Source organism: Bombina bombina, chromosome 12 (genome assembly GCF_027579735.1).
Source record: "Bombina bombina isolate aBomBom1 chromosome 12, aBomBom1.pri, whole genome shotgun sequence".
Lineage (NCBI taxonomy): Eukaryota > Metazoa > Chordata > Amphibia > Anura > Bombinatoridae > Bombina > Bombina bombina.
This window is the reverse complement of record NC_069510.1, coordinates 121,251,457-121,269,814: the sequence shown is the minus strand read 5'-3', so window position 1 is coordinate 121,269,814 and position 18,358 is coordinate 121,251,457. Positions and strand designations below refer to the sequence as shown.

Genomic DNA, 18,358 nt, shown 5'->3' with positions numbered 1-18,358 from the left:
AACTCAATCTTGAAGCCCAGAGTAACAGTTAAGAATTGAATCCAATTATAAAACAAATAATTGATTATCTTAGAACAAAAGAAATATGGATTTTTAAAAATCACAAAATTCTTCTAGCTAAAATAGCTAAAGACATAGATTAACCCTCATTTGCGAAAATATTCAATAAAATGAAGACACAAATGAAATTATTAGCATGATAGTCCAGTTAAAGGACCAGTCAATACAGTGGACTTGCATAATCAATAAATGCAAAACAACAAGACAAATGCAACAGCACCTAGTCTAGAAAATGTTGTCCCTTAACAATGCTAAAATAAATCATAATCTGATACTTGATCTTAAAGTAAACAGAACAAAATGAAGCAATTGCAACATCCAAATAAATCACAGGACCAAGAAAAGTACCTGAAACTAAATAATTTTCCATAAATAAGATACAACCATCTAAAGGAAAATAAATACTATTTTGCTATAGAAACAATAGCATAATTAGTAGGAGTAGAGATAGCCCCAATAAATTGGAGAACCCTCCAAATTGAATTTAACTGCTGGCAAAGAATATAGTTTAAAACCTTTGAAGAAGGAATAAAAGAAAATTCTCAGCCTATTCCATTCCCTAGTATGAGGAATTGGAAAGAAAACCTCTGAAAACACAGAATAATAAATAAGCAGAAATAGTGTTAGCTAGTCTTGAAAAAGAACTAGTTACCTTAATATCCAAAATAATCAACACCTTTTCAACAAAGAACAAATGTACTTTAATAAAATAAAAAAGTAGATTTGTTAGTGTCAATATCTGATGAAGAAAATTCTGAATGAGAAAAAACATCATCAGAGAAGGATAAATCAGTATGTTGTTGGTCATTTGAAACTTCAATAATTAAAAAAAGAAGTGAAAAAGACCTAAAAATGTTATTAGAAGGCACGATGTCAGACAAAGCCTTTAAAATAGAATCAGAAAAATATTTCTTATAAATCTTCTAAATATTTCTTTTACATAAGATGTAAAAAGAATGGCAATATATAAAGCATAAATACTAATGGATTCTGCATGTAAAAGTTGTATCATAATAACTTATTACAAACCATAGCTAAAGATAAACATTCATAACATTTAAAATAAATGAACTTAGCTTTGGTAGGACTGAACTCAGTCAAGCGTTTTTCCAGAAGTAGCTTTTGATCCAGGGTCAATCAGACATCTTGCAATATGTAATAGAAAAAACAACATATAAAGCAAAATCTATCAAATTCCTTAAATGACAGTTTCAGGAATGGCAAAAATGCCAATGAACAAGCTTCTAGCAACCAGAAGCAAATAAACAATGAGACTTAAATAATGTGGAGACAATAATGATGCCCATATTTTTTAGCGCCAAAAGAGACGCCCACACTATTTGGCGCCTAAATGCTTTGGCGCCAAAAATGACGCCACATCCGGTAACGCCGACATCTTTGGTGCAAAAAAAACGTCAAAAAAATGACGCACATACAAACAACTTCCGGTGACAAGTATGACGCCAGAAATGACTAAGAAATTTTTTGCGCCAAAAAAGTCCGCGCCAAGAATGACGCAATAAAATGAAGCATTTTCAGCCCCCGCGCCTAACAGCCCACAGGAAAAAAAGTCAAATTTTAAAGGTAAGAAAAATTTAATATTTCAAATGCATTATCCCAAATAATGAAACTGACTTTCTGAAATAAGGAATATTGAACATCCTGAATCAAGGCAAATAAATGTTTAAACACATATATTTAGAACTTTATATAAAAGTGCCCAACCATAGCTTAGAGTGTCACGGAAAATAAGACTTACTTACCCCAGGACACTCATCTACATATAGTAGAAAGCCAAACCAGTACTGAAACGAGAATCAGTAGAGGTAATGGTATATATAAGAGTATATAGTCGATCTGAAAAGGGAGGTAAGAGATGAATCTCTACGACCGATAACAGAGAACCTATGAAATAGACCCCGTAGAAGGAGATCATTGAATTCAAATAGGCAATACTCTCTTCACATCCCTCTGACATTCACTGCACGCTGAGAGGAAAACCGGGCTCCAGCCTGCTGCGGAGCGCATATCAACGAAGAATCTAGCACAAACTTACTTCACCACCTCCACGGGAGGCAAAGTTTGTAAAACTGAATTGTGGGTGTGGTGAGGGGTGTATTTATAGGCATTTTAAGGTTTGGGAAACTTTGCCCCTCCTGGTAGGAATGTATATCCCATACGTCACTAGCTCATGGACTCTTGCTAATTACATGAAAGAAATTACGAATTTGCGTCATCGAACGTAACTTCACGCCAAAAAAATCTTGCACCAAAAATGACACAATATACTTAGGCATTTTGCGCCCTCACAAGCCTAATTTTGCCTGCCAATTAAAAAGAAAAGTTAATCGAAAAAAGAATACCCCAGTTAAAAAAAAAAAAAATCCTAAAAAATGCATTTCCCAGATATGAAACTGACAGTCTGCAAGAGGAAATATACTTAAACCTGACTCATGGCAAATATAAGTACAATACATATATTTAGAACTTTATATAAATACATAAAGTGCCAAACCATAGCTGAGAGTGTCTTAAGTAATGAAAAACATACTTACCGAAAGACACCCATCCACATATAGCAGATAGCCAAACTAGTACTGAAACGGTTATCAGTAGAGGTAATGGAATATGAGAGTATATCGTCGATCTGAAAAGGGAGGTAGGAGACCGATAACAGAGAACCTATGAAATAGATCTCCCGTGAGGAAAATCATTGCATACAATAGGTAATACTCCCTTCACATCCCTCTGACATTCACTGTAGAGAAATCGGGTTTCAAAATGCTGAGAAGCGCATATCAATGTAGAAATCTTAGCACAAACTTACTTCACCCCCTCCATAGGAGGCAAAGTTTGTAAAACTGAATTGAATTGTGGGTGTGGTGAGGGGTGTATTTATAGGCATTTTGAGGTTTGGGAAACTTTGCCCCTCCTGGTAGGATTGTATATCCCATATGTCACTAGCTCATGGACTCTTGCCAATTACATGAAAGAAATTTATATATTGTGATACAAGGTTAACAATACTATCACATGCTAAAATAAATAATGAAACATCAGTGCATAATGTCCCTTTAAATCATTAGATCTGCAACATCTCTCAAACCTCTGCTCTCTTCCATCTTCTCCTTTTCCTGTCCTGACCAATATATCTGTCACTACAACTGCACTCATATGGCTCCACCTACCATAGCTCGGTAATCATGCACTCATCTTCAGTCCTGGCATTCTCCTCTGACGCACTACCTACTCAGATTTTCCTGCACTGCTAAGCGACAATGGAGAAGTTCTAAGTGTTTAGCTGACTTTACACATCTATTCTGCCCTAAACTTCTCTAAGCTGGATTACATCTCTACTCTATCTTCAAACACAAAATGTCTGTACTCCACTTTCACTACCCTCAACCTCTCTTACTCCAAACCCTCCAATAATTTGGCATTTGTGGCACTTCTACTACCTACCTTTAGTGTATCTTTTGGCCCATCATCCGCCCCTTTACCCCTTTCTGTTGGGGTACCGCAAAGCTTTGTCCTTAGTCCACATCTCTTCTCAACCTATACTTGAGCCTTAGGTTCCTTAATAAAGTCCCACAGGTTTCAGTATCATTTGTATGCTGATGACACCTTAATCTACCTCTCTGCACCAGACCTTTCTCCTTCTTTACTAATTCATGTCGGTAATATTTCACCCTGGATGTTTTCCCACTACCTTAAAGTGAATGTAAACTTTGACGAATGTGTGCACGGTTTTTAAAAATCCTATTAAAAACAGGGGCACTTTCATTCATCAAAGTTTACATTTCACTGGTTTTGTTAAAATACTTAACTTTTCTTCTTGAAAGCCGGACCAGAGACCAAAGATTCCCCCGCCTGCCGCTCCCTGGTCCGGCTTTCAAGAAGAAAAGTTTTTAACAAAACCAGTGAAATGTAAACTTTGATGAATGAAAGTGCCCCTGTTTTTAATAGGATTTTTAAAAAGTGGGCACACATTCGTCAAAGTTTAAATTCACTTTAAGCTAAATCTTTTCAAAACTGAGCTCCTTATTTTCCCCACTTCTAAAATATCACCCCCCCCCCAACTTTCTAAAACTGTTAATAATATCATCATTACCCCAACCCCTCATGCTTGATGTCTTGCGGTCAATCAGATGTTTCTTTCACGCCTCACATCCAGTCTTTGGCCAGTTCCTGCAGTTTCCACCTTAAAAACATCTCCAAAATTCACCAATCCATCATACAAGACACAACCAAGATTTTAATCTACTCTCGCCTCATTTCCCGCCTTGACTATTGCAACCGGTCTCCCTAGTTGTCCCCATCTCCTTTAAAATCCATAATAAAAGCCTCTGCCAAGCTGATCTTCCTTACACGTCGCTCCTCATCTGCTGCAACTCTCAGCCCTTCACTGGCTTCCTCAAGCCTCCAGAATAAAAAACACAAAACCCTGACATTCAAGGCTCTCAATTACGCTGCTTCCCCTATAGCTCAGACCTTGTCGCCTGATACTCCTCCTCCCGTCCCCGTCACTCTGCTCATGACCTCCTTCTCTCGTTACCTCCTTAAATTCCCATCCACAGGACTTCTCCAGACTGGCCCCTATCTTGTTGTACTCTCTGCCTCGCTCCACAAGACTCTCCTATAGTTTACAATGTGTAAGTCCTTAAAGACTCTACTGTTCAGGGATGCATATATTTTTTATCTTAGTTGCTCAACTTTTTATTGTCCCTGTGCATGTGAACCTACGAGCCCAGCTGTGCTGTAGACCTTCATGTATAGTTTACCCATTTGCTTGTTATAAATACTACCTTGGCATATTATACCAATGTTTCTTTCCTATGGCATGGAGAGTCCACAACATCATTCCAATTACTAGTAGGAATTCAACTCCTGGCCAGCAAGAGGAGGCAAAGAGCACCCCACCAAAGATGTTAAGTAACGTCCCTTACCCATAAACCCCAGTCATTCTCTTTGCCTTTGTCAATGGAGGATGTGCGATTCAGTGGGTCAGCAAACAGCCTACCAACCGGAAGGCCAGCAGTTTGAATCCACCTGCTTTTGAAGTCTTATCTAACGCTTCCAATTTGCAGCTCTGCCTTTCAGTCTGGAGTCGATGGCTAGATATCTGGAAATTGCGGTGGCTCCGTACCTGGACAATATCTTTGTTCAGGTGCCATATTTTCATTTAGCATGATCCCATGTGAATTTTCTGTTGTCGATATTCTGCTCTCTCCGGTGGAAGGTGAATCTGAAACCGAGTTCCTTGGTGTCAATTTCCAGGGTGTGTTTTTTAAGGACGATCATAGACTCGATCTCCATGAAGTTTTTCTTGACGGAGGTCAGAAAATCATAACTGCTTGTTGGCTATCTTTTTCTTCTGTCCTCTATCAGTCCATCAGTGGCAATGTGTATGGAGTATTTGGTCTCATGGTGGCTTCCATGGACATTATCCGGTCTGCTAGTTTCTATTTGAGACTTCTACAGTCATGCATATTAAGACAATGGAATGGAGAAAACTCTGATCTCTCCGAGTATGGTCCTGGACTCAATATCAAGAGAGACTCAATCTTGGTGGTTTTCTTAGGATCATCTGTCTCAGGGAACTTACTTCCTAAGACCATCTTGGGAGATGTGACCTCGGATGCCAGCCTCTTAGGCTGGGGAGCAGTTTGGGGCTCTCTTAAAGCGGAGGCCTGTGGTCTCAGGAGGAGTTTTCTCTTCCCATAAACATCTTGGAGCTGAGAGCAATCTTCAATGCCTTTGACAACTTTGACTCAATTACCTTTAGTCCGTTTTATCAGATTCCTATTGAAAAGCGTCTCCTCAGTGGCTATGAAGGAGGTGACTCGCATTCTGCAGTAGGCGGAAACTCACGATTGTCTCATATCTACTATCCACATTCCAGGGGTAGACAATTGGGAGGCGGATTTCTGAGCAGACGGACTTTTCATCCCGGGGAGTGGGCTCTCCATCCGGAAATGTTCTCAAGGATAACCCACAGGTGGGGAGTTCCAGAGTTGGATCTGATGGCATCTCTTCAAAACGCCAAACTTCAAAAGTACGGTTCAAGATCAAGAAGATCGTCAGGCCGCTCTGAAAGACACTCTAGCGGTTCTTTGGATCTTTTCTCTGGCATACCTGTTTTCCTTCATTTGCTCTCCTTCCACGAGTCATTGCTCGTATCACACAGGAGAGAGCATCCGTAATTCTAATAGCTCCTGCATGGCCTCACAAGATCTGGTTCACGGATCTGGTGAGGATGTCATCTCTTCCTCCTTGGAGGTTAACTCTGAGGAAGGACCTTCTGTTCAGGGTCCTTTCCTCCATCCACATCTGGATTCTCTGAAGATGACTGCTTGGAGATTGGACACCTAGTTTTGTCTAGACGCGGTCTTTCTGAGACGGTCATTGATACCATGCTTCAGGCTCGTAAAACTGTTACTCGGAGGATTTACCATAAGGTATGGCGTAAATACCTTTATTGGTGCAACTCTAAGTTTTCTCCTGGAGCCGGGTGAGGATTCATTAGGAACGTCCCGTATTTTTAGCCTGGAAAAAGGTTGGTCAGTCAGTACTCTGAAGGGTCAGATTTCTGCACTGTCTTTTCTTTTGCACAAATGTCTGGCAGATTTGTCAGATGTTCATGCTTTTGTTCAGGCCCTGGTCAGGATCAGGCCTGTGTTTAAACCTGTTGCTCCTCTTGGAGCCTTAACCTTGTTCTTAAAGTTTTGCAGCAGGCTCCGTTTAAACTGATGCATGTTGTTGTTAATAAACCATGTACCTTATTTTTCATGCAGATAAGGCGGTCCTTCATACTAAGTTGGGGTTTCTCCCTAAGGTTGTGTCGGATCGAAACATTCAGGAAATTGTTGTTCATTCTTTTTGTCCTAATCCTTCTTCCCATAAGGAATGTCTTTTGCATAACCTGGATGTTGTGTGTGCGCTAAAATTTTTCCTTCATACAACTTAAGATTTTCGGCAATCTTCTGTCCTGTTTGTGGTTTTCTCTGGAAAGAGTAAGGGTCAGAAGGTCACTCCTACTACCCTTTCCCTCTGGTTAAGAAGTTTTATTCGTTTAGCTTATGAGACAGCTGGACAGCAGCCTCCTGAGAGTATTACGGCTCATTCCACTAGGGCTGTCTCCTCATCTTGGGCTTTCAAAAATGAAGCTTCTGTAGAACAGATTTGCAAGGCGGCAACATGGTCCTCTTTGCATACTTTTTCAAAATTCTACAAATTTGATACTTTTGCCTCGGCTGAGGCCTCTTTTGGGAGAAAGGTAAATCAAGTGGTGCCTTCTGTTTAGGTCATCCTTCCTTGTTCTCCCTCCATTTTCATTCTGTGTCCTCTAGCTTGGGTATTGGTTCCCACTACTAATTAGAATGACGTTGTGGACTCTCCATGCCATAGGAAAGAAAACTAAATGTATGCGTTACCTGATAAATTTCTTTCTTTCCGGGCATGGAGAGTCCACGACCCCAACCTCTTTTTAAATTATATTTGGCAGTTTTTTTGAGTGAACCTCAGGCACCTCTATACCCTTGTGTTTATTCCTTTTTCATTTTCCTTCGGTTGAATGACTGGGGATTATGGGTAAGGAAGCTTTGCTGGTGTGCTCTTTGCCACCTCCTGAATGACATTGTGGATGCACAATCTATTTTGATGCTTTACAAACCAAAGACAATAATAATAATAAATATAGTTGAATAATAAATTATAGCCATAAAACTTCCACGCCTTCCTTCCCTGTCTGCACTCACCTTGCCAAAGTGCCCACGTCCCAGCACAGATATACAATTAAAATCTTCAAGATGCAGAGTCCTTTTTCTGCAAAATAAAAAACTCATTTAGAAGAAATACCAGCTGTTATTGGTCACATACAGGAAAGAATAAGCCCTTACATATGGTGTATTGCGTGAAAGTTATTTTTGTTATATTCACTTAGCACAAGTACAGAGGGTATAACACTATACATCCCCTGTGAGTATGACCTAGGGTACCAGTACTAGATGCCTTCATGACTTAAAGGGACAGTCTAGTCAAAATGAAACTTTCATGATTCAGATAGGGTATGTAACTTTCCAATTTACTTTTATTATCAAATTTGCTTTGTTCTCTTGGTATTCTTTGTTGAAAGCTAAACCTAGATATGCTCATATGCTAATTTCTAAACCCTTGAAGGCAGCGCTTGTTCATGTGTGCCATATAGATAACACTGTGCTCACTCTCGTGGAGTTAATTATGAGTCAGCACTCATTGGCTAAACTGCAAGTCTGACAAAAGCACTGTGATAAGGGGGCAGTCTGCAGAGGCTTAGATAGAAGGTAATCACAGAGGTAAAAAGTGCATTAATATAACCGTGTTGGTTAAGCAAAACTGGAGAATGGGTAATAAAGGGATTATCTTTTTAAACAATAAACAATTTGGAGTAGACTGTCTCTTTAACACTCATGACTCAGATACAGCAGTAATTTTATGCAACTTTTCTGTTTACTTCTGTCGTAAAAAAAAAAAAAAGTATGCTAACCTGATAAATTAATTTCTCTGATGATGCTCACAGTACACGAGCCATCACATGTGGGAAATCCCCCCCGTCTGACAACTAGGAGGAGGCAAAAGAAACCCCAACACAACAGAAGTGCTGCCGCACCTAACAAAAAGAAAGGGCGCGGCTTGTGGAAGAAATGTATCATCAGGTAAGGATAAATTGTGTTTTCTTTCATCACATAGTTTGAGTCCATGAGCCATCAAGTGTGGGAATCAATACCCAGGCAGTCAAGTCCACAAAACTACCATTAAACATTGAAGGCAGGTAGGTTACGGATTAGGCACTATGGTCAGCAGAACTTTCCTACTTAAAGCGCCTCAGCATACGCATGAAAAACATAATTTATGTAAGAACTTACCTGATAAATTCATTTCTTTCATATTAGCAAGAGTCCATGAGCTAGTGACGTATGGGATATACATTCCTACCAGGAGGGGCAAAGTTTACCAAACCTCAAAATGCCTATAAATACACCCCTCACCACACCCACAATTCATTTTACCGAATATCCAAGAAGTGGTTTGATAAGAAAGGAGCGAAAGCATCAAAAATAAGGAATTGGAATAATTGTGCTTTATACAAAAAAATCATAACCACCACAAAAAACATAATTTATGTAAGAACTTACCTGATAAATTCATTTCTTTCATATTAGCAAGAGTCCATGAGCTAGTGACGTATGGGATATACATTCCTACCAGGAGGGGCAAAGTTTCCCAAACCTTAAAATGCCTATAAATACACCCCTCACCACACCCACAATTCAGTTTAACGAATAGCCAAGAAGTGGGGTGATAAGAAAAAAGTGCGAAAGCATATAAAATAAGGAATTGGAATAATTGTGCTTTATACAAAATCATAACCACCACAAAAAAAGGGCGGGCCTCATGGACTCTTGCTAATATGAAAGAAATGAATTTATCAGGTAAGTTCTTACATAAATTATGTTTTCTTTCATGTAATTAGCAAGAGTCCATGAGCTAGTGACGTATGGGATAATGACTACCCAAGAAGTGGATCTTTCCACACAAGAGTCACTAGAGAGGGAGGGATAAAATAAAGACAGCCAATTCCTGCTGAAAATAATCCACACCCAAAATAAAGTTTAATGAAAAACATAAGCAGAAGATTCAAACTGAAACCGCTGCCTGAAGTACTTTTCTACCAAAAACTGCTTCAGAAGAAGAAAATACATCAAAATGGTAGAATTTAGTAAAAGTATGCAAAGAGGACCAAGTCGCTGCTTTGCAGATCTGGTCAACCGAAGCTTCATTCCTAAACGCCCAGGAAGTAGAAACTGACCTAGTAGAATGAGCTGTAATTCTCTGAGGCGGAGTTTTACCCGACTCAACATAGGCAAGATGAATTAAAGATTTCAACCAAGATGCCAAAGAAATGGCAGAAGCTTTCTGGCCTTTTCTAGAACCGGAAAAAATAACAAATAGACTAGAAGTCTTACGAAAAGATTTCGTAGCTTCAACATAATATTTCAAAGCTCTAACAACATCCAAAGAATGCAACGATTTCTCCTTAGAATTCTTAGGATTAGGACATAATGAAGGAACCACAATTTCTCTACTAATGTTGTTGGAATTCACAACTTTAGGTAAAAATTCAAAAGAAGTTCGCAACACCGCCTTATCCTGATGAAAAATCAGAAAAGGAGACTCACAAGAAAGAGCAGATAATTCAGAAACTCTTCTGGCAGAAGAGATGGCCAAAAGGAACAAAAAACTTTCCAAGAAAGTAATTTAATATCCAATGAATGCATAGGTTCAAATGGAGGAGCTTGAAGAGCCCCCAGAACCAAATTCAAACTCCAAGGAGGAGAAATTGACTTAATGACAGGCTTTATACGAACCAAAGCTTGTACAAAACAATGAATATCAGGAAGAATAGCAATCTTTCTGTGAAAAAGAACAGAAAGAGCAGAGATTTGACCTTTCAAGGAACTTGCGGACAAACCCTTATCTAAACCATCCTGAAGAATACTGTAATATTCTCGGTATTCTAAAAGAATGCCAAGAAAAATGATGAGAAAGACACCAAGAAATATAAGTCTTCCAGACTCTATAATATATCTCTCTGGATACAGATGTACGAGCCTGTAACATAGTATTAATCACAGAGTCAGAGAAACCTCTTTGACCAAGAATCAAGCGTTCAATCGCCATACCTTTAAATTTAAGGATTTCAGATCCTGATGGAAAAAAAAGGACCTTGAGACAAAAGGTCTGGTCTTAACGGAAGAGTCCACGGTTGGCAAGAGGCCATCCGGACAAGATCCGCATACCAAAACCTGTAAGGCCATGCCGGAGCTACCAGCAGAACAAACGAGCATTCCTTCAGAATCTTGGAGGTTACTCTTGGAAGAAGAACTAGAGGCGGAAAGATATAGGGAGGATGATACTTCCAAGGAAGTGATAATGCATCCACTGCCTCCGCCTGAGGATCCCGGGATCTGGACAGATACCTTTGAAGTTTCTTGTTTAGATGAGAAGCCATCAGATCTATTTCTGGAAGTTCCTACATTTGAACAATCTGAAGAAATACCTCTGGGTGAAGAGACCATTCGCCCGGATGCAACGTTTGACGACTGAGATAATCCGCTTTCCAATTGTCCATACCTGGGATATGAACCGCAGAGATTAGACAGGAGCTGGATTCCGCCCAAACCAAAATTCGAGATACTTCTTTCATAGCCAGAGGACTGTGAGTCCCTCCTTGATGATTGATGTATGCCACAGTTGTGACATTGTCTATCTGAAAACAAATGAACAACTCTCTCTTCAGAAGAGGCCAAGACTGAAGAGCTCTGAAAATTGCACGGAGTTCCAAAATATTGATCGGAAATCTCACCTCTTGAGATTCCCAAACCCCTTGTGCCGTCAGATACCCCCACACAGCTCCCCAACCTGTAAGACTTGCATCTGTTGAGATTATAGTCCAGGTCGGAAGAACAAAGAAGCCCCCTGAACTAAACGATGGTGATCTGTCCACCATGTCAGAGAGTGTTGTAAAATCGGTTTAAAGATATTAATTGAGATATCTTTGAGTAATCCCTGCACCATTGGTTCAGCATACAGAGCTGAAGAGGTCGCATGTGAAAACGAGCAAAGGAGATCGCATCTGATGCGGCAGTCCTAAGACCCAACATTTCCATGCATAAGGCTACCAAAGGGAATGATTGTGACTGAAGGTTTTGACAAGCTGATATCAATGTTAAACTTCTCTTGTCTGACAAGGACAGAGTCATAGACACTGAATTTATCTAGAAACCTAAAAAGGTTACCCTTGTCTGAGGAATCAATGAACTGATTGGTAAATTGATCCTCCAACCATGAACTTGAAGAAACAACACAAGTCGATTCGTATGAGATTCTTCGAAAATGAGAAGACTGAGCAAATACCAAGATATCGTCCAAATAAGGAAATACCAAAACCCTATTCTCTGATTACAGAAAGAAGGGCACCGAGAACCTTTGAAAAAAATTCTTGGAACTGAGGCTAAGCCAAACGGTAGAGCCACAAAACTGGTAATGCTTGTCTAAAAAGAGAATCTCAGACACTAAAAGTGATCTGGATGAATCGGAATATGCAGATACACATCCTGTAAATCTATTGTAGACATATAATGCCCTTGCTAAACAAAAGGCAGGATAGTCCTACAGTAACCATCTTGAATGTTGGTATCCTAACATAATGATTCAAAAATGATAGATCCGGAACTGGTCTGAAGGAATTGACCTTCTTTGGTACAATGAAGAGATAAAATAAGACCCCAGCCCCTGTTCCAGAACTGGAACTGGCATAAATACTCCAGCCAACTCTAGATCTGAAACACATTTCAGAAATGCTGAGCCTTTGCTGTGTTAACTGGGACACGGGAAAGAAAAGAATCTCTTAGCAGGAGGCCTTAACTTGAAGCCAATTCTGTACCTTTCTGAAACAATGTTTCTGAAACCAGAGATTAAGAACGGAATTGATCCAAATTTCTTTGAAGAAAACGTAATCTGCCCCATACCAGCTGAGCTGGAATAAGGGCCGCACCTTCATAGGTACTTAGGAGCTGGCTATAGGTTTCTATAAGGCTTGGATATATTCCAAACTGGAAATAGTTTCCAAACTGATACCGCTCCTGAGGATGAAGGATCAGGCTTTTGTTCCTTGTGAGGAAAGGAACGAAAATGATTATTTACCATGGAAAGAAAGGGAAAGCAAAGTTGACTTAGAAGACATGTCAGCATTCCAAGTTTAATCCATAAAGCTATTCTAGCTAAAATAGCTAGAGACATATACCTGACATCAACTCTAATGATATCAAAAGATGGTATCACCAATAAAATTATTAGCATGTTATAGAATAAAAATAATGCTATAAAATTATGATCTGTTACTTGTTGCGCTAAAGCTTCTAACCAAAAAGTTGAAGCTGCAGCAACATCCGCTAAAAATATAGCAGGTCTAAGAAGATTACCTGAACATAAGTAAGCTTTTCTTAGAAAGGAATCAATTTTCCTATCTAAAGGATCCTTAAATGAAGTACTATCTGCCGTAGGAATAGTAGTACATTAGCAGGAGTAGAGACAGCCCCATAACCTTAGGGATTTTTGTCCCAAAAAACTCTAATCTGTCAGATGGCACAGGATATAATTTGCTTAAACGTCTAGAAGGAGTAAATAAATTACCCAAATTATTCCATTCCCTGGAAATTACTTCAGAAATAGCATCAGGGAGATAAAACACTTCTGGAATAACTACAGGAGATTTAAAAACCTTATTTAAACGTTTACATTTAGTATCAAGAGGACCAGAATCCTCTATTTCTAATGCAAATAACACTTCTTTAAGTAAAGAACAAATAAATTCCATCTTGAACAAATACAAAGATTTATCAGCATCAACCTCTGAGACAGAAACCTCAGAACCAGAAGAACCATTATCAGTATCAGAATGATGATGTTCATTTAAAAATTCATCTGAAAAAAAGAGAAGTTTTAAAAGACTTTTATGTATACTAGAAGGAAAAATAACAGACATAGCCTTCTTAATGGATTTAAAAAATAAAATCTCTTATGTTATCAGGAACACTCTGAAAATTAGATGTTGACGGAACAGCAACAGGTAATGTAACAGTACTAAAGGAAATTTTATCTGCATTAATAAGTTTGACATGACATGCAATACAAATAACAGCTGGAGAAACAGATACCAAAAGTTTATAGCAGATACACTTAGCTTGGTAGCTCCAGCATTGTGCAGTGATTTTCCTGAAGTATCTTCTGACTCAGTTGCAACGTGGAACATCTTGCAATATGTAAAAGAAAAAAACAACATATAAAGCAAAATTGATCAAATTCCTTAAATGACAGTTTCAGGAATGGGAAAAAATGCCAAAGAACAAGCTTCTAGCAACCAGAAGCAATAAAAAATGAGACTTAAATAATGTGGAGACAAAAGTGACGCCCATATTTTTTCGCGCCAAATAAGACGCCCACATTATTTGGCGCCTAAATGCTTTTTGGCGCCAAAAATGACGCCACATCAGGAACGCCGTCATTTTTGACGCAAAATAACGTCAAAGAATGACGCAACTTCCGGCGACACGTATGACGCCGGAAACGGAAATAGAATTTTTGCGCCAAAAAAGTCCGCGCCAAGAATGACGCAATAAAATGAAGCATTTTCAGCCCCCGCGAGCCTAACAGCCCACAGGGAAAAAGTCAAATTTTAAGGTAAAAAATGTTACATTAAAATGCATTATCCCAAATATGAAACTGACTGTCTGAAAAATAAGGAAAGTTGAACATTCTGAGTCAAGGCAAATAAATGTTTGAATACATATATTTAGAACTTTATAAACAAAGTGCCCAACCATAGCTTAGAGTGTCACAGAAAATAAGACTTACTTACCCCAGGACACTCATCTACATATAGCAGATAGCCAAACCAGTACTGAAACGAGAATCAGCAGAGGTAATGGTATATATAAGAGTATATCGTCGATCTGAAAAGGGAGGTAAGAGATGAATCTCTACGACCGATAACAGAGAACCTATGAAATAGACCCCTTAGAAGGAGATCACTGCATTCAAATAGGCAATACTCTCCTCACATCCCTCTGACATTCACTGCACGCTGAGAGGAAAACCGGGCTCCAACTTGCTGCGGAGCGCATATCAACGTAGAATCTAGCACAAACTTACTTCACCACCTCCATCGGAGGCAAAGTTTGTAAAAACTGAATTGTGGGTGTGGTGAGGGGTGTATTTATAGGCATTTTAAGGTTTGGGAAACTTTGCCCCTCCTGGTAGGAATGTATATCCCATACGTCACTAGCTCATGGACTCTTGCTAATTACATGAAAGAAAAGGGTGGGCCTCATGGACTCTTGCTAATATGAAAGAAATGAATTTATCAGGTAAGTTCTTACATAAATTATGTTTTCTCTCATGTAATTAGCAAGAGTCCATGAGCTAGTGATGTATGGGATAGCAGATACCCAAGATGTGGAACTTCCACGCAAGAGTCACTAGAGAGGGATAAAATAAAGACAGCCAATTCCGCTGAAAAAATAATCCACAACCCAAATCAAAAAGTTTTAATCTTATAATGAAAAAAACTGAAATCATAAGCAGAAGAATCAAACAGAAACAGCTGCCTGAAGTACTTTTCTACCAAAAACTGCTTCAGAAGAAGAAAAAACATCAAAATGGTAGAATTTAGTAAAAGTATGCAAAGAAGACCAAGTTGCTGCTTTGCAAATCTGATCAACAGAAGCTTCATTCCTAAAAGCCCAGGAAGTAGAAACTGACCTAGTAGAATGAGCCGTAATCCTTTGAGGCAGGGACTTACCCGACTCCACATAAGCAAGATGAATCAAAGACTTTAACCAAGACGCCAAAGAAATGGCAGAAGCCTTCTGACCTTTCCTGGAACCAGAAAAGATAACAAATAGACTAGAAGTCTTTCTAAAATCTTTAGTAGCTTCAACATAATATTTCAAAGCTCTTACTACATCCAAAGAATGTAAAGATCTTTCCAGAGAATTCTTAGGATTAGGACACAATGAAGGGACAACAATTTCTCTACTAATGTTGTTAGAATTCACAACCTTAGGTAAAAATTGAAATGAAGTCTGCAACACCGCCTTGTCCTGATGAAAAATCAGAAAAGGAGATTCACAAGAAAGAGCAGATAACTCAGAAACTCTTCTAGCAGAAGAGATGGCCAAAAGGAACAAAACTTTCCAAGAAAGTAATTTAATATCCAGAGAATGCATAGGTTCAAACGGAGGAGCCTGTAAGGCCCTCAGAACCAAATTAAGACTCCAAGGAGGAGAGATTGACTTAATGACAGGTTTGATACGAACCAAAGCCTGTACAAAACAATGAATATCAGGAAGATTAGCGATCTTTCTGTGAAAAAGAACAGAAAGAGCAGAGATTTGTCCTTTCAAAGAACTTGCAGACAAACCCTTATCCAAACCATCCTGAAGAAATTGTAAAATTCTAGGAATTCTAAAAGAATGCCAAGAGAATTTATGAAAAGAACACCAAGAAATGTAAGTCTTCCAAACTCGATAATAAATCTTTCTAGAGACAGATTTGCGAGCCTGCAACATAGTATTAATCACTGAGTCAGAGAAACCTCTATGACTAAGAATCAAGCGTTCAATTTCCATGCCTTCAAATTTAATGATTTGAGATCCTGATGGAAAAATGGGCCTTGAGATAGAAGGTCTGGTCTTAACGGAAGTGTCCAAGGTTTGCAACTGGCCATCCGAATGAGATCCGCATACCAAAACCTGTGAGGCCATGCTGGAGCCACCAGCAGTACAAACGAACGCTCCATTAGAATCTTGGAAATCACTTTTGGAAGGAGAACTAGAGGCGGAAAGCTATAGGCAGGATGATAATTCCAATGAAGCGACAACGCATCCACTGCTTCCGCCTGAGGATCCCTGGATCTGGACAGATACCTGGGAAGTTTCTTGTTTAGATGAGAGACCATCAGATCTATTTCTGGAAGTCCCCAGATTTGAACAATCTGAAGAAATACCTCTGGGTGAAGAGACCATTCGCCCGGATGTAACGTCTGGCGACTGAGATAATTCGCTTCCCAATTGTCTACACCTGGGATGTGAACCGCAGAAAATAGACAGGAGCTGGATTCCGCCCATACAAGTATCCGAGATACTTCTTTCATAGCTTGAGGACTGTGAGTCCCACCTTGATGATTGACATACGCCACAGTTGTGACATTGTCTGTCTGAAAACAAATAAACGATTCTCTCTTCAGAAGAGGCCAGAACTGAAGAGCTCTGAAAATCGCACAGAGTTCCAAAATGTTGATTGGTAATCTCGCCTCCTGAGATTCCCAAACCCCCTGCGCTGTCAGAGATCCCCATACAGCTCTCCAACCTGAAAGACTCGCATCTGTTCAGATCACAGTCCAGGTTGGAAGAACAAAAGAAGCCCCTTGAATTAAACAATGGTGATTCAACCACCAAGTTAGAGAAGATCGAACATTGGGATTTAAGGATATTAATTGTGATATCTTTGTATAATCCCTGCACCACTGGTTCAGCATACAAAGCTGGAGAGGTCTCATGTGAAAATGAGCAAAAGGGATCGCGTCCGATGCAGCAGTCATGAGACCTAGAATTTCCATGCATAATGCTACCGAAGGGAACAATTGAGGCTGAAGGTTTCGACAAGCTGAAACCAATTTCAGACGTCTCTTTTCTGTTAGAGACAAAGTCATGGACGCTGAATCTATTTGGAAACCCAAAAAGGTTACCCTTGTCTGAGGAATAAAGGAACTCTTTGGTAAATTGATCCTCCAACCATGTCTTTGAAGAAACAACACAAGTTGATTTGTATGAGATTCTGCAGAATGTAAAGACTGAGCAAGTACCAAGATATCGTCCAAATAAGGAAATACCGCAATACCCTGTTCTCTGATTACAGAGAGAAGGGCACCGAGAACCTTCGAAAAGATCCTTGGAGTTGTTGCTAGGCCAAACGGAAGAGCAACAAACTGGTAATGCTTGTCTAGAAAAGAGAATCTCAGGAACTGATAGTGATCTGGATGAATCGGAATATGAAGATTTGCATCCTGTAAGTCTATTGTAGACATATAATGCCCTTGCTGAACAAAAGGCAGAATAGTCCTTATAGTCACCATTTTGAATGTTGGTATCCTTACATAACGATTCAATATTTTTAGATCCAGAACTGGTCTGAAGGAATTCTCCTTCTTTGGTACAATGAATAGATTTGAGTAAAACCCCAGACCCCGTTCCAGAACTGGAACTGGCATAATTACCCCAGCCAACTCTAGGTCTGAAACACATTTCAGAAACGCCTGAGCCTTCACTGGATTTACTGGAATGTGTGAGAGAATAAATCTTCTCACAGGCGGCCTTACCTTGAAACCTATTCTGTACCCTTGTGAAACAATGTTCTGAATCCAAAGATTGTGAATCGAATTGATCCAAATATCTTTGAAAAATCGTAACCTGCCCCCTACCAGCTGTGCTGGAATGAGGGCCGCACCTTCATGCGGATTTGGGAGCTGGTTTTGACTTTCTAAAAGGCTTGGATTTATTCCAGACTGGAGAAGGTTTCCAAACGGAAACCGTTCCTTTAGAGGAAGGGTCAGGCTCCTTATTCTGACGAAAGGAACGAAAACGATTAGCAGCCCTATTATTTACCTTTAAATTTTTTGTCCTGAGGCAAAAAGGCTCCC

The 18,358-nt window shown here is 39.4% G+C and overlaps 1 protein-coding gene across 1 annotated transcript in view; it reads right to left on the bottom strand.

Annotated features, from left to right (window-relative positions):
* Positions 1 to 18,358, bottom strand: part of PKN3 (protein kinase N3) — a 208,445-nt gene that overhangs the window by 92,760 nt on the left and 97,327 nt on the right. The window contains exon 13 of the mRNA XM_053696004.1: positions 7,818 to 7,884. Coding sequence (XP_053551979.1) covers positions 7,818 to 7,884 — 67 coding nt within the window. The remainder of the gene's footprint in view (positions 1 to 7,817; positions 7,885 to 18,358) is intronic.